Source organism: Amblyraja radiata, chromosome 23, assembly GCF_010909765.2.
Source record: "Amblyraja radiata isolate CabotCenter1 chromosome 23, sAmbRad1.1.pri, whole genome shotgun sequence".
Classification (NCBI taxonomy): Eukaryota; Metazoa; Chordata; class Chondrichthyes; order Rajiformes; family Rajidae; genus Amblyraja; species Amblyraja radiata.
The window spans coordinates 7499281-7516378 of record NC_045978.1 but is presented as its reverse complement, the minus strand read 5'-3'; the positions used below and the strand labels follow the sequence as shown (position 1 = coordinate 7516378).

Sequence of the window (17098 nt, the reverse complement as noted above, 5' to 3'; positions counted from 1 at the left end):
TCTTCTGAATATTTGGGGTTACCAATGCAACTGTCTGTTCCTCTCGCTGTTTAACTTCGGAGGTGAAGGGTCTCGAATCAAAATGTCCACTGTCCATTTCCATCTGCTGATGCTGCCTGACCCACTGAGTTTCTCCAGCAGTTTGTTTTTTGCTTATTACAACTACAGTAACCCATCACTTAATTGGCCTCTGTAAATTGCCCCTCGTGTGCAGGGAATAGATAAGAAAGTGGGATAACATGGACTTCGACTGAATAGGTGATGGTTAGCATGGACTCAGTGAGCTGTGCCTGTTCCCATGCTGTATCACTAAACTACACAGTAATCTTTCTCTCTTCACCCAGTCACCTTTCTCTCTTCATCCTATTACATGTCAGCAAAGTCAACATAGTATATTTTGAAAAGCATTCCATTTTGAAAGAGAAATAGTGTCGCAAATCAAATAGAACATTTTGTGGCGTAATTTGGGACGTAAACAGTGACCTAACGCTGACCATTTAGATTACGAAATACAACTTAAAAAAACATCTGTTGGATTTGTGACATACTACTTCCCATTCCCAATGTTGTTCAACTTAATCATAGGTCATTTGGATTTTCAAAAGGCACATCAAAGATTAAAGTATATGATTAAGGTTCTTGGGTGCATTAATATTAATTTGCTGTATATAAACTCTTCCATGTCAGTCCCTCAGGCTGATTTAATTATGCTCCAATTCTTGAGTTCTGAGGTAGTTGATAAGACTCATGTAGTAACTGCAGATTCTTGTGTTGGTGGGGCAGAAAGTGGGTGCGATGGTGAATTCTTGCTACTGCTTACATGAGGCTCATGGACCCTGGGTTTTCAATTTCTGCCCAAATGATATCCTACTTTGAGTGATCATTGGCCTTGAATGATGACCTCTTTAAATTGCCTTAACTTTAAAGTTTATTTGCTGAGAAAGCTTTGGAAATATCCTTGACTCTTTCTTCGACCGCCAAGTCCGATGGAGCTCTGAATAGAGTGTTTATTTTCGAGGCTGGTGTTGGGCCCGTGAACATCATGGCCACTCCCTGGAGAACTAACTGGATGGAACTTGGTCTTCGTGGCTGGGCGTGTTGACTTGGAAGACGGCACTGTGTTTTAGTTTACTTAACCTTCCAGTGGATGAGGAGGATTGTGCAGAACCCTTGGAAATCACTGATTGAGCAGAGTCAACGTCGTAAGATAAAAGCAGAAAATGATGGTAATCCACAGGAGGTCAAATAGCATCTATGGGAAGAGAACCACTGTTAGTATTGAAGAGTTAACATTGTTTTGTGAAAGAGCAATGTTGTTTCTCAAACCTGGTAGGAGTTTTGTTTGCTGTGGGAGTAAACCAAGTGGATTTGTATTTTCAGATGACATTCAATAACATGACACCTAAAAGGCGTAACATTGAGCCTATTGGGTGATGGCCTTGATACCACAATGTTGGTGATAACATTGCAGTGCCTGCAGTAAGTAGTTGAAATCTTAATAGGGTAAATGAGGACAGGAATCATTGTGGACTGGTAGGCCATGAATATTGTACTAAGTTTGAGGTCTTGACCTTCAAACATGCTTTTTCTCAGTTGACCAAAGGTTGAGCTGACGAATGATGCGTTTCAATAATAATATTTGCCTGCGCCAGACGGTGGTCTCCAACGTGGTGGAGTGGTCCAAATAAGCAAGTTCGGTATTCCGAAAAACGCAAGGAATCACGGGATTTGTCAAAGGTCACTCCTTCCTCTTCTTATTGAGTCCACACACAGGATTAGAAGTTGTTCAGCCAGAGCTGAACACACCTCTCGGCATCTGCATACAATGGTGTCTGTCTTGTCGCTTCTTGTGCGTGGTGGTGGAAAGATTGGTGGAAACAGGGCCGCGACGTGAACGCTCTTTCCTTGACCCCGGCAAAGGTCACTAACGATAAACACCCCCCGACAATCATGCCGCTTCATGAACACAGACCAGCGCCCCATCTGCAGTCAGGATCGAACCCGGGTCCCCGCTGCCGCAAGACCCGTCCGTCCGTTCCCCCCCGCCCCTGAGTGCCCCATCCCCGCCAGCCAGCGTGGAGAAGAAGCACCAACTCCGCCCGTCCCGCCGGGCCAACCGACAGCCCCGGACCGACGGGACACCGGCCGACCTCAGTGACGTCCCAGGCTTACAGCAGGATCGGAGAAGAAGCACTAGCTCCACTGCTCCGGGCTGGTGTCCCACCAGTCCAGGGCCGCCAGTCAACCCGGTGGGACAGACAGAGTCAAGCCAGAGCCAGCGCCTCCACTCTGCGCCGGCTGCAAGCCCGGGCCTCCACTGCAATGGTCCGGCGCCCCGCCAATCCAGAGCTACCCCGGACATCCCTGGCGCCCCCGGGCACGGACGGGACACGAGGTTGGGGACGGGGACGGCCCAGAAGCAACTCAACAGCGCCTGCAGCGCCAGAGGCCTGGGCCCGATCCCAACCACGGACAAAACACTGGTCCGCACCCATGCAGCAGCACAGCCACTGAGAATGTTTATCGCGATTGACCCATGGCCTGGGCATGCGCAGTCAGAATACCAAACTCTTTTATCATCCAGGAGTAGGAAGGTGAAAGGTCTCGACACGAAATTGGTGGTAAAACGATAAAGATTTGTCTGTCATGAAAAATGTTTTTGACTTTCAGTCTTGAAGTTATCTAATTTATATCTGTTACTAGACCAAGTGCAGACCCGTTGGGTCTGTTCCCCCAACGTGCGGTTGTGGGGGGGTGAGGCGGCATGCAGCGTCACACACACTAACTATCCTCCCCCCGCACTCACGCTAATTACCCCCTTTGATATTATATTAATATTATTAATTTGCTCCTTTTACCCCATAACCACCCTATCTACTGACGCATAGCCCCCAACTTGCAATCACGTCTAGAGAGGGGGGGAGGTGGGGGGGTAGAGAGTGAGGGCAGAGAGAGAAGGGGCAGAGACACAGAGAGAGGGGCAAGAGGGAGAGGGGGTGGCGAGGAGGAGAAGAGGGAGGGTGGGTGAGAGGGGAAAGGTGGGGGTGGAGGGGAGGAGAGAGAGAGTGAGGGGGGGGAGAGGTGGGGAGGGTGGAGGGAAGGGGGTAGGGGCATGTGGAGGGGAGGGGGGGTTTAGGGGAGGGACGGTGGGGGAGGAGTGGGAGAAAGAGAGAGGGGGGGGAGAGAGGAGAGGGGGGTGTGCTGAGGGGGTGGGGTGCAGGGAGGGGGAGGGGGGTGGAGGGGAGGGGGGTTTAGGGGAGGGACGGTGGGGGAGGGGATGGAGGGGAGGAGGGGGAGAAAAAGAGGGGAGTGGAGAGGAGGGGGGGAGAGGAGAGGAGGGGGGGAGAGAGAGAGGAGGGGGGGGGAGAGAGAGGAGAGGGGGGAGAGAGGAGAGGGGGGAGAGAGAGAGGGGGGGGGGAGAGAGAGGAGAGGGGGGGAGAGAGGAGGGGGGGAGAGAGAGGAGAGGGGGGGAGAGAGAGGAGAGGGGGGGAGAGAGAGGAGAGGGGGGGAAAGGAATGAGGGGGGGAGAGGAGAGGGGGGGAGGGGGAGGGGGGGAGAGGGGGAGGGGGGAAGAGGGGGGGGGAAGGAATGAGGGGGGGGGGGAGAGAGGAGAGGGGGGGAGGAGGGGAGGGGGGGGAGAGAGAGTGCCTTTTTATTTCAACCCAAACAACCATTTGCAGGCAGTGCTTTTTTACTTTAACCATATTTTCATTTTCAAACCACATTAAGGGTACTTACTCACAGTTGTGTGGACATGTGTTCAGTGTTATTCACAGCTCAGAGAAACGTGACCCTCTGCCTTCCTCCAGCTTGCAGACTAATTGAGGCACACCACTTCCTGGTTTTATAGTCCATCCCCCCTGCCGCCAGCGGGGGCAGCAGAGAGAATGGGGAATTTTGTAAAATCATTAATAATTCTGTCATTTTTTATCGACTGGAAAAATCCTCGGCACACATGAGGCGAAGGGGGGCTCTGAGCGAGGTGGCCAAAAATGACGGCCGTAGGTGGCGGCGTTCTCTCGGAAATCGCAGCACAGATCGCCAAAACCGGTCAAGAACAGACTTTTAGTAATATAGAAGATATATAAGGTTTCACATGATGGGCAGATTTTTGTTAAGGGCAGTGTATTTGTGTAAAAAAACTGAATAATCTTGTTCCTCAAAATCTCTCCAGTATTGTAAAAAGACACATATTGGCATATAAGTTACTTATAAACAGTTGTCGTCTTTTGGTTTATAGCTGAATTTGACAAATTGTTAAACGTTTTTATTTCTTTAGGCAGTTAAGATGACAACTACATCTCTGAAACAGATGAGTGGAGAACAGAGAGGCGGAAGAAAAAAAATCACCCTTGTGAATAGTTATGTACGTATACGTGTAATTTCATGCATTATTTTCAACTTTTTTTAAAGAAGCCACACTTGGTGTTCTGAGGATGACACAGGCAGAAACACCCCGGATGGAGTTCCGCCTGGGGAAAGTGAACTTGGGGGAAACATGGTGACACAGCTGGTAGAGCCAATGTCCCACAGCTTCAGAGACCGGGTTCGATCCTGACCTCTGATGCTGTCTGTGTGGAGTTTGCATGTTCTTCCTGTGATGGTATGGGCTTCCTCCGGGTGCTCCAGTTTCTGCCCACATCCCAAAGACGTGCAGGTTTACAGGTTAATAGGGCTGAATCTCCATGTTGCCCCTAGTATGTGGGAAGTGGAGGAGAAAGTGGGATAACCTAGAACTCGTGTCAATGGCGTGGACTCAGTGGACCGAAGGACTTTTTTCCATGCTGTATCTCTCAACTAAACTGATATACTTTTGGAGGAGTAGTATCCAAAGGTAAAATGCTGTGAACGAGTGTAGATGAATAGAAATTTATTTGCAAAGCTTTACAAATGGCTGGGCAAATTATAAATTGATGCACATAGGTACCTTGAGCTTATAAATAGAAAAAAGGAGCAGACAAGATCAGAGTGGAACTTTAAATTATTAATTAACCCTCAGCATTGTAGACAATTTAGGAGGCCACACTACAAAAAAAAGTGTTAAAATGACAAGGGTACAAAGTAAATAGGAGAAGCTATTTGTTTTGAGGAACATCCAGGTTCAGGAGTAGTTTCTTCCTTACAGCCATCAGGTTTTTAAACATTACAACCTCCAAATAAGTTCCAAACTACATAGACTAGGGGGCATTATTTTTATCTATTGTTAGTCTTGTTTTATGTATACTGAACTTTATTTTGTTGTTTATTAGGGGTTTTAAATAAAAGGTAAATCTAGAAAAATCTTGATTATGTTGTCTTTGTATGGCTATGGAAACGGAGTTTCGTTTGAGTCTCACTGAGGTTCAAATGACATGTAATAAATATTTATTGATATTGATTGATGACAAAGTAAATTAAAATTGGTCTTTATTGTATTTGGCTGATTCAAGTTAAGACAGAAAACTAAACAATATAGAAAATGAAAAGAGAAAACAATGATTTTAATTTTTTTTTAATTTGACATGTTAATAAAGAGAAATAAATAAGCAATTTTAAACATGAGCAAAAGCATATTTAAAAAAACAGGGTTCGTTTAGTTTGTTGTGCTGCTACAAGTAAGAATGTCATTGCTCTGTTTTGGGACATTTGATAATAAAACACCCGTAACTTGTTATGAGGAGAGAGAGGAAAAGTTAGTACTGACCTTCTTGGGTCAGAAAGTTTAAAAGATAGGGATTTTCGACACAATGGATGGTTTTAATCGAGCTGATTGAGAAAGCTGTCCACTCTTTCAACTAAATGAAAGAGGTCATGGATTTAATACCAAAATCTTTTGAAGAGAGGAGATTTTTTTTTTTCTCCCCTCCACTGTTTTGATTTGGAATTTCAACATTAGTCATGTATTAATTGTCTTTCTGTTGACTGGTCAGCATGCAACGAAAGGTTTTCACTGTATCTTGTTACACGTGACAATAAACTAAACTCAAATCAACTAGACTCAACCTGAAAAGATGGAATACGGTGATTTAGTTTTGAACAATAGAAATGAATTGTAGAAATACTAGTGGGTGAGGAGTGTGCAAGGGTCTGACTAAAAGTCAGGTTATGGCAAGTAAGAAATTCTGCGCTTTCAAAGAGTCGTGAGGAGTGGGTGACTGGCCTCATCTGGAAAAATAAAATATATGATTTTTTTATTAGGGGTTTGAAATAAAAGGTAAATCTAGGAAAATCATCCGGAATCATCATACGTAACAGCAAACTTTCCATTCGCTAGCCATTCAATTATATCTTTTTTTAAATGAATTCTGAGTATTTGTTGAGATTCTTCGTAATTTGCCTTGCGTGTAAGTTATGTAGCAAGTCATAAAGCAAATCATTCCTTTTGATAGCTTGAAGCTGTAGAGGTTTCTTACAGTTTATATAAACACTTCTCGTACATGTTCTTTAGATGACTGTGCTAGTTAGTCATTTTCCAAATATAACAGTTTTTGAAAATGTAAGTAGCTGCAAATAGAGCTAGCTATTGGGGGTTGATGCTGGCACATGTAACTGGGTCCTGAACTTTCTATCACAACGGCAGCAGACAGTCAGGGTGGGCAGTAGGACATCAAAAACCAAGGCTGTGTCCTAAGCCCCCTGCTGTTTAGTCTGCTTACACACGACTGTACTGCTAGACTCAATAACAACTTCATCAACAAGTTCGCTGATGACACAACAGCTGTTGATGTTTAGTTGAGAGTAGTGTTAAATTTGTTCATGATATATGTATTTTTATTTCTATTTATTTTTTACTGCACACTGAATGGACACTGGTTTGAGTAACGTTTTTTTGTTTCCTCTGGGTATGTGAGTACTCAGGAAAATAACAATAAAGATATACAATACATTAAAAGCATTCTCATTTACCTCACAGTGGTGAAAACTTTTAACTGATCAGACTCAATATTCAGCATTAATTTATGTCACTGTCAGGATGTTTTTCAATGTTTACTCAAATGTCAATCTGATAATCTCAGCAGCAGCTTATCTTATTTTGGTTAATTTCTTATGCCTTATTTAGGGATTCGATGTGCTTTCAGCAACGGAGAAGACAAAAGCAGAAAAGGCTAAATTTTTAATCATGGCTGTAAAAGAGGCTCTGAGCAAGGCCAACTACGAGCGTTTCACAGAAGCGATGCAAAAGTACAAAATGACTGATGATTTTGACACCATGCTCGGTGCAATGGCAGCTCTTTTTACAGAAGATGTGAGAAAAAACAATCTTCTGCGAGGTAATTAAGTGTAGAGTTAAATATTGGGTACTTTTACTGGGTATATAAAACTCAACCACCGGGAGGCGCCAGCAATGGCTGCCTCGACGACAGTCTGTCTGTCCTTCTTTGTGTTTAAATAGTATGTTAAATGTATGTTTTTAGTGTTCTATGGCTTGCTTTTATGTGGGGGGGAGTTAGGGAAATGTTTTCTAATCTCTTACCTCAACAGAGATGTAATTTTCTTTTTTTCCGTATCTTATCCATCCGCACTGCGGCCTAATTTCGAGGAGTTTGCGGCCTTTGCTGGATTTGGATAGCACCGCGGGGAACCTACGGGACTTTAACATCGCAGAGCCCGCGATCTCTTTGCCAGGGATCGACCTCTGAGCTCTAACCGTGGGTGCTTGCGGACTTAATATCACGGAGCCTGGTCATCAGGAAATCCAAGCCGCAGGGGTTTCGATCGCCCCGGCGCGGGAGTTTCGATCTCCCCGACGTGGGAGCTTCGACCACGCGCTGCGGGAGCTTTGATCGTCCCGCCGGATGGTTTGACTGCTCCGACCGCAGGAGAAATAAAGAGGAAGAAGATTGGACTTTTTTGTCTTCCATCACAGTGAGGAATGTGGGGAATCTGCTGTGGTGGATTTTTATGTTAACTTTTATGTATTTGTGTGTCTTTGTTGCTTTTTTATTCATATGGCTGTATGATAATTCGCATATCACTGTACCTTATGATTGATTGATTGATTTTTGATTATACCTTTAATAATCCTTTACAGGAAATTACAGTGCCACGACAGCTTCAAGACAGACATAACACCACACATTTCCTCAAATAGCTTCCATACTTAACAAGTTAAAATACAAGTTAAAATACAATGAATGAAAAAAAGTGCAGTTATATATGCGCATTATATAACCTTATAGCAGCTGGTATACAAGGCTTCCTATGTCTCTCAGTTTTGCACATTGGTGCAATCAGTCTCTGACTGAAGATGCTGCTCTTGATCACCTTCAGGGCATGGAGTGGGTGAGTGGGGTTGGTCATTATTGAACCCAGTTTATTCTTTAATTGGTGCATATGACAATAAAAGACCTTTGAAACCTTTAAATGCCAAAGTAGACAAAATATGTTGGAGTAATTCAGTGGGTCAGGCAGCATCTCTGAAAGAAAAGGAATAGGTGATGTTTCGGGTCGAGATCGTTCTTCAGACTGAGAGTCAGAATGGGGGATTCGCAGTATTAAGAAGAATCTCCACCCGAAACGTCACCTATTCTTTTCTCCAGAGATGCTGCTTGGCCTGCTGAGTTACTCAAGCATTCTGTGGCCATCTTTGGTGTAAACCAGCATCAACTGTTCCTCCCTACACAAACTAAATACCAAGTATGCATTTCAATGAAAAAGAAGTAGTTCTATGGTTCACTATCTAAAAGCAAGTGAAACATCTGTGCCTGCAGGATCCTGTGCCCGTTATACATTGTAGTTTTGATATCAGTGTCATTGGTAATCCATATTGTCAATACAAGGCAGTACTAATGCAGAAGCCCCATAGCACCACCTAATTGTTCTCCAGAGATACTGCCTGACCACTTGAGTTACTCCAACATAGAGCCACAAAGTCATAAAGCATGGAAATGACGCTTCCGCCCAACTTGCCCGTGCTGACAAAGAAAAATCTGTATTTGAAATTAAGAAATAAAAATTGTTCTTTATGGTGTAACGGATTCATGTTAAGACAGAAAATTAAACAGTATAGAAAATGAAAAGAGGAAACAATAGTTTGAAAAGCAAAACATTTTTAATTGTCAGTTTATAAAGAAAATTAAGTAAGTGATTTTATAAATAAGTAATAAAATATTTAAAAGGCAGGGTCAGTTAACAGTTTAGTTTATTGCCATGTCTACTAAGGTACAGTGAAAAGCTTTTTGTTGCTCCTGTTTTCCGCACCTGAAATACATACTGGTTTTAATGCATTTCAAATGCTTTCTCGCAACAGAATTTTATCAGTTTGTTCGACCACATCATAAAAAAATGTTTGATGAAGCCTGCTACAATTTGACTGGTGAAGGTTGTGGGTTTAAACCTGAACATGTAGTACCACGAGAAGAGAGGCAGAAAGTAGAACAAGAGGCTAACGCAGGTACGTAGTTCAAAAGACCAATGTTTCTTCAATAACTGGAATATGTTAGTTTCACGTGTGTTTCTCTCTCAAAGTGACTGACGTCCATTTTGCTGAGATGCTGTCCACCCCACCGCCACTTCCCTGAGTCACTTCCAGCACTTTGTGCCTATCTTTGGTATAAACCAGCATCTGCAGTTCCATTTTTCTACATTTTCTCCAATTTGCATGTTTTTGTGTAATATTTAGTGCTGGTGCAAAAACAGCTTTTATTTTCCAGTGCGTTATAGCGTGAATGATCCCTGTTGAGAAGATACAAGCCCTTGCAGATAATAAAAAGGAAGTTCCTGAACGGTAATTTCCAACAAACAATTTTAACCATACTTTTTTCTGGTTTTACAAACATTTCCTAAAACAGAAGTGCAACCAGACAATGTGCATCTCCACTTAAGATATTGGAACAGGAAATGTATTCTGAAATGCACTAAACCCCCCAAATGTTTACATTCCAGTAAATTAGAGAAGATTCGGGAACTAGACATGGTTATAATTTCTCCTTTGAAACCATTGAAAAAAGATGTGGGCACAAAATGGTGTGGTGATCTCACACAACGAAACCACAATCTCCCCTCTTCATCCTCAACCCTGACTCACTATTGGTTTGAGGATGAGTATCGGTAACCGATTTGTACTGGCTTCTGGGTTTAGGGATAATTACAGTAGAAATGAGATTACATTCTTTGGTAACCATTCAGAATCATCCTTGGTTGTCTGTACATTCAGTTCGGACTAGCTGAAGTTACTGGGAATATGATACACAGGAGGTGAGATATTTCCCATAAGTTGGAAATACCCCGTAGTTTAAGATGAAGTAGAAATTGGGATTCTGACAACTCATGAAGAGAAAATAAGCTGGCCATCAAGTACAGGGTCCTTATTATATGATCCATACCAATTGTGCACAAGCCATTCTCTACTTCTACAACTGTTGCACAAGTCATTCTCCATTTCATCTGGATATCAAAATGGAGCATGTCTTTGGAAATGCAACGTTCATATCTCCAAAGAACGTGGTGAGGAAATTATTTAATATGATCTTTCGCCTAATGGATACCTTTATGTGTGAGGAGATCAAGTTATCCATAGATCCTGGTTAAACAGTCACCAAACGGCATACTGTATTTGTGGCCAGTGTTGCAAAAGATTAACTTCAGGCACTTCAGGCACATGTCCCAGCCACCACCTTAGTCAAGATGGTTGAGAATTTCGATTTTGGAGGCATATACATCACTAATATGTCCTGACCAACCACATTGAAGCTACGGCCAAGAGGGCACACCAATGTCTCCACTTCCTCATTAGGATACAGATGTTCGATATGTCTCCAATGACTCCCCAACAACTTCAAATATATTGTAGGAAGCATTCTATCGGGATTCTGTACAGCTTGCTTTGACAACAGCTCTGCCCAAGACTGCGAACAATGGCAGAGAGTTGTGGATGTAGCCCGGTCCATCAAACAAACCAGCCTTTCCCATTGTCAACTCCACCTACACTTCATGATGCATCGGGTCAGCAGCCAACATAATCAAGGTCCATTTTCACACCAGCCTCTTCTCCCATCAGGCAGAACATACAAAAGATTGAAAGCATGCACCTTGCCAGACTCGGGAACAGCTTCTTCCTCTCTGTTATCAAACTATTGAAGGGTCCTCACATAAGCATGGGTGTAGTCTAGATCTTTCAAGCTACCTCACTGTGGACTCTGCACTTTATTTTAATCTGGGCTTCCTCCGCAATTATAATGCTATAATACTATATTTTGTACTCTGGTATTTTTATCTTTGCACTATCTGTTTTACTTGTCAATGGCTGTATTGCAGTTGTTTGTTATCTGATTGGACTGGTTAACATACAAATCAATCTTTTCACTGGATCTCGGTGACAATAATTAGCAAGGCAGATCCGTGCCATTCCACCTGTCTTTCATGAAATATTTTTCATCCAGAAAAATAAGTTGAAACACAAATCTTATGTCTGCCAAGAAAAGCCTCAAAACCTGTGTGGGAAAAGGAAATGATTGATCCAGTTGGATGTCTTCTTGGGTCGTCAATTAGGCAGAATGTTGCATTGTTCAAACTCTCAAAGGGATGCCACACCTTGCCTGGCTGGTGGTGAGAATGGCCACTTGTTAGATACTTTGTGTACAGCTGGTGCCGTCACATGTTGCCCTCGAGGTGGCTACGTTGGAAGTGGGACTGTCATCCTTTTACATTAGGAATGCATGTTTTGTGAGGAGATCCCATGGTCTTTGTCCATTCTGAATAACAGTCAGTGCAGGACAGAACTCTGTGTTCCGAGGTAGACACGAAAAGCTGGAGTAACTCAGCGGGTCAGACGGCATCTCTGGAGAAAAGGAATAGGTCGTGACCCTTCTAAGGGCTATTTCCGTGGATGCATATTGAGGTAAATGTAAACTGCTACAGCAAGTCTTCAGATAAAATACACCCTCTGTTCTGTCCGAAAATTCCTCCAGCTTAAGAAGCTATCCGCAATGGAATGCTTTCAACTGACGCACTGTAAGATGCAAGACTACAAGCTGAGCAATGCACTGAAACGTTGTGTAGCTATTACAAAGCTCTTTGGGGAGAAGTCCACAGTTTCTGGCCATGCTGCATTTGCATTCCAAGGAAGTGGAACCTGTGCTGTTTAAAAATATCCCTTGGCCTACTGAAGAGATGAAAATAAAGGAAAACCCACAGTGTTAACTTAGGGTTTATTAGACAAGCAACTGAATGTAAAAATGGTGTGGGTTTGTTGCATGCAATATTGAATACAAGTACAAGGAGGGTTCATTGTACAATACATGGACAAGAGCAGGGGGAGGATGGTGGAACTGTAAACGCTAGTCACATCCTAGCTAAAATACTGGAATTATTTTGGTTGAATCACAAGGACTGTTCAGTACTGGGAAATGTTTGCCATGAGAAATAATTGCTGGGTGTGGATTGATTTCTTTAGAATGGAACGGTCTGAAGAAAAGTCTCGATCCAAAACAAAGCTTCCAAGATGTCGTCCAACCTAGGCAACTATTTGCGTGCTAGCCAAAGATGCAGATCTGCAAACTCGTATTACAATCACTCCACACTCTTAAATCTCTATTCCTACAGCAAATTGTCTTATTCTGCTAGGGGGAAATTATGTCCTCTACTAAAGGGAGAGAAGATAGAGAATTAAACTGCTGGGGAATAACCAAAATCTGCATGAACAACAGTGAGATGTCATTCCTCAAAGATCAATTGAGATGACATTTTAGATGAAGTAAAGAATTTCTTAAATCTCTATTTCTACAGCACCATTTCTTACTTTAACTATGATCTTCTTAAACTCTATCTATACCCTGCAAATGGATCAATTGTAATCATGTGTAGGAAAGAACTGCAGATGCTGGTTTAAATCGAAGGTAGACACAAAATGCTGGAGTAACTCAGCGGGAACAGGCAGCATCTCTGGAGGGAAGGAATGGGTGACATTTTGGGTCGAGATCCTCCTTCAGACTGAAGAACAGCATTTAAAGATCATTTGGGCTGATACACGGGTAGGAAAGGTTTAGAGAGAATGGGCCAAACGTGAGCAGAAGGGACTAGTGTAGATGGGGCATCATAGTCTGAATGAGGAAGTTGAGCCGGTGCTTTTTTCCATGCTGCATGGCTCTATGGATTTTGAGGATTTTATAGTACCTGGCACCATTTTATTGGTGAAATGTATATCAATACTGCCAGGTGTGTTGGGCCAAGAGAGGCAGTGTAAATTAGTCCCGATTAATCCCAAAATCTGAGTCTGTACAACATTAAACAGTGTTTTATTAATTTGTAAAAAAGACACAAAGCTATACTCTGTTTCCAGTCACCTTCTAGCGATTCGTATGCACCTCAAAATAGCAAATTTATAAATTCCGTTACTCGAAGTCCTGGAGTTTTAGATTTTTCAGTATCATGTAATGATGGTAGCTGTTCATTTCTTACATCTTCAATTTGTTTCATAAATAGGAAATGAACATCACAGTGCAAACATTTTTATTTGTAAAGATTGCAACAGGGGCTTTCAGTTTTATGAGTGTTTTTTTTACTCACAGTTGTAAACTTTATATTTAGAAACAGGGGGAATCCCAAAGTCAATGCCTGGAAATGCAAACAATGTGTTTCCTAACATTACATAACTCTGTTTCCTAGAATAGTCATAGAGCGATACAGCACAAAACCAGGCCCTTTGTCCCATTTGTCTGCATCAATCATTCTGGACTAGTCACATTTGCCTGCCTTTGGCCCATATCCTTCAAAATCCTTCTTTCCTATTAATATATCTGTCAAAATGTATTTTTAAAGTTGTAATTGTATCGCATCTGTAGCAACCTTTGACAGCTCATTACAGATACGGACTTCAAGTTGTCCAACAGGTCCCTCTTCAATCCTTGCCCTCTCTTAAGGGGAAAACGCAATGAGCGTTCACTTGATCCATACTGCTCATGATTCTGTACACTCAATAAGATTTGATTCCTGCTTTGTGTTTTTGTTGTCAATGTGTTGGGTTAAAGATTCCAGAACTGTACACATTCTTCTACCATTAGGATGAGACCATGAGTTAAGCTTGACCTTGATTCTCTCACCCCAAGAAGAAACAATCTAGAATTGTCAAAATAGGTTGAACTAAAAATTGTCTGTAACTTGTTTGAATATCCTCAAAACCAGGGGGGGGGGGGGGGTGGGGGGAGGAGAGAGAAAGAGACCATGGATACTGTTGATGCTGCGATTAAATAGTTGAATAGGTTCCTAGGCAGACTGCTAAAGTCGTCAGGCAACATTTCTGTGTAGGAAGGAACTGCAGATGCTGGTTTAAACTGAAGATAGACGCAAAATGCTGGAGTAACTCAGCGGGACAGGCAGCATCTCTGGAGGGGAACGGGTGACGTTTTGGGTCGAAACCTTCAAAGGCAGAATATCTCGTTGTGTGAACTTTACATACTTGGCTAATAAATTATTTGTATCTTGTATCTTTCAATTGAGTGCCAAACCTTGCCTGGTTGGTGGTGAGAAGGAGCCTACTTGTCTGATCCTTTGTGTGGCTGAAACCTTAGTGATACCGCATGCTACCTGAGAGGTGAAGGAATTGGAAATGTGACTGCCATTCTATTACTCAGGAATGCATGTTTTGCAAGGTGCTTTGAGACACAGTGGTCTTTGTCGAGTTTCATCTGCAGGGCAGGACTGTGCACTAATGATAAAGTGCTGGAGTAACTCAGCGGGTCAGGCAGCACCTCTGCAGAACATGGACGTTTGGAGACGGGACTCTCCTTCGGACTGATTAAACAAGTCTGAAGAAGTAAAGATAGACACAAAATGCTGCAGTAATTCTATGCAGTAACAGGCAGCATCTCTGGAGAGAAGGAATGGGTGACGTTTCGGCTGAGACCCTTCTTCAGACTGAAGAAGTATTCTGACTTGAAACATCACCTATCCATGTTCTGCAGACATGCTGCCTGATCCGCTGCGTTACTCCAGCATTTTCTACTTTTGAAATACAAAAACAGAGATGTAATGCTGAGACTCTACAAGGCGCTGGTCAGGACACATTTGGAGCACTGAGCAAATTTGGGTTCTGTATCTGAGGAAGGATGTGCTGGCTCTGGAGAGGGTCCAGATGAGGTTTACAAGATTTATTCCAGGAATTAGTGGGTAGCGTATGATGAGCGTTTGACAGCACTGGGCCTCTACTCACTGGAGTTTAGAAGGTTGAGGGGGGACCTGAAACTTACAGAATAATGAAAGGCATAGATAGAGTGGATGTGGAAAGGATGTTTCCACTAGTGGGAGAGTCTAGGACCAGAGGTCATAGCCTCAGAATTAAGAAAGATGGTGAGAAGGAACTTGTTTAGTCAGAGGGTAGTTAATCTGTGGAACTCATTGCGGAGGCCAGGTCAGTGCATATTTTTAAGGCAGAGATAAATTCTTGATCAGAACGGGTGTCATGGGTTATGGGGAGGTGTCAGGAAAGTGGGTTTAAGAGGCAGAGATCTCCCATGATTGAATGACAGTGGACTAGATGGGCCGAGTGGTCTAATTCTGCTCCTATTACTTGTGTAAACTAGTGTCTGCAGTCCCCTGTTTCTACATTCTGTGCTCTAAAGGTTATCCCCATGGATGCATATTGTGATAAATGTCAACTGCTGCTGTAAGGCCATCAATTTGAAGAAAATATGCCCTCTGCTCTGTCCAAAAATACCTACAGTTTAAGAAGTGCTCTCAACTGGCACATTGTAAAATCTAAGACAACAAGCTAAGGGATGCAGCGAAACTTGGTGTAGGTGTTGCAAATCTCTATGGGGATAGGTCCACAGTTTAAGGATGTGCAGCCGTTGCATACCAAGAGGAATAAACCTGGACCTGCTCAAGAAATGTCAAGAACTGGTTCCAGTCCTTCTTCTTGCTTATGGCGTGCACAGCCTAAAGTTGTAGGACAACTTGTTCTATTTGATCTGTTTTGATTGTGAATGCCGGGTTGATTGCATTCGTCGAAACAGGGCGGACCACGTGAAGGTTGCAAGCTTCCACCCCTGGTTCCAGTTGAATTACAAGGATCGGTCGGAACTGGAAGATATTTGCTGTGAAGATTAATTATTGGGTTTGGATTGTTTTCTTTAAATTAGAATGCAGAGGACAGTCTTAATGAATATGTATAAAATTATGAGGAGCCTAGATAATGTAAATAGAATGGGCTCATTTACCTTGGCAGAAGCCCACTAACTAATGGTAACATGTAGATACATTTTGGGGATTGAAACTAACATTCAGTCACTAAAAGGATGATGTGAGAGGAAACCCACTGGTCACAATGGAGGTAGAAGTCTTCAATGTATTCAAAAGAACATTTGATGAGCTGTAACCTGCAAGACCAAGAGCTGCCGAGTAAAATTAGTCTTGGTATCTTCTTGTAGCCAGCATGAATTAAATGGCGCAGAGGTAGAGTTGCTATCTCACAAAGCCAGAGACCCGGGTTCAATCCTGACGATGGGTGCTGTCTGTACGGAGTTTGTAAGTTTTCACTGTGACCACTTGGATTTGCTCATGCAGGTCTGCAGGTTAATTGGCTTCTGTATATTGTCTATTATACAGGATAAAACAAATGTACTTGTGATCATTGGTCTGCGTGGACTTGATGGGCCGAAGGGCCTGTTTCCATGCTGTTTTCTGTGATATGGTTAATAAACAGAAAATGACAACCACAGTACATACAACCATGTTTTTGACAAAGATTGTAGCATGCAACAAAAGCTTTATCTTTATAGCCTTTAGTTTCTTTAGAGAAGTTTTCTCACTCTGTGACCAGCAGTTCTTCTCAAATGCAGAAACGGAGAACCCACAAGATTAATTTGCCAGGAAGTGCATATATATATTTTAGTTCCTTGCATTACATATACCTCTGTTACCCAAAGTCATGCTTACTTTCACTTTTGTGTTTGTCTACTTGATTCCTTGCTTATGAGATGGCATGCACATGTGGCATGTTTTTATCGTACAGCTAAACGGTTTCGGATTTGATTCCTGTATTGTGCTTGTGTTGCCAATGGGTTGTGTTAAAGATATTTCCCAGCTGTTATCAGACAACTGATCCATTCTACCAACAACTAGAGAGCCGCCCTGAACTACTATCTACCTCATTGGAGACCCTCGGACTAACTTTGATTACTGG

At 42.8% G+C, this 17098-nt stretch overlaps 1 protein-coding gene across 7 annotated transcripts in view; it reads left to right on the top strand.

The window, feature by feature from the left end:
• The window catches only part of rtel1 (regulator of telomere elongation helicase 1), a 108018-nt gene that overhangs the window by 54191 nt on the left and 36729 nt on the right, over nt 1-17098 (top strand). For all 7 annotated transcript variants that reach the window (XM_033041495.1, XM_033041494.1, XM_033041491.1 and 4 more), the window contains 3 exons: nt 4280-4366; nt 7040-7250; nt 9230-9373. In XM_033041495.1, coding sequence (XP_032897386.1) covers nt 4280-4366; nt 7040-7250; nt 9230-9373 — 442 coding nt within the window. The remainder of the gene's footprint in view (nt 1-4279; nt 4367-7039; nt 7251-9229; nt 9374-17098) is intronic.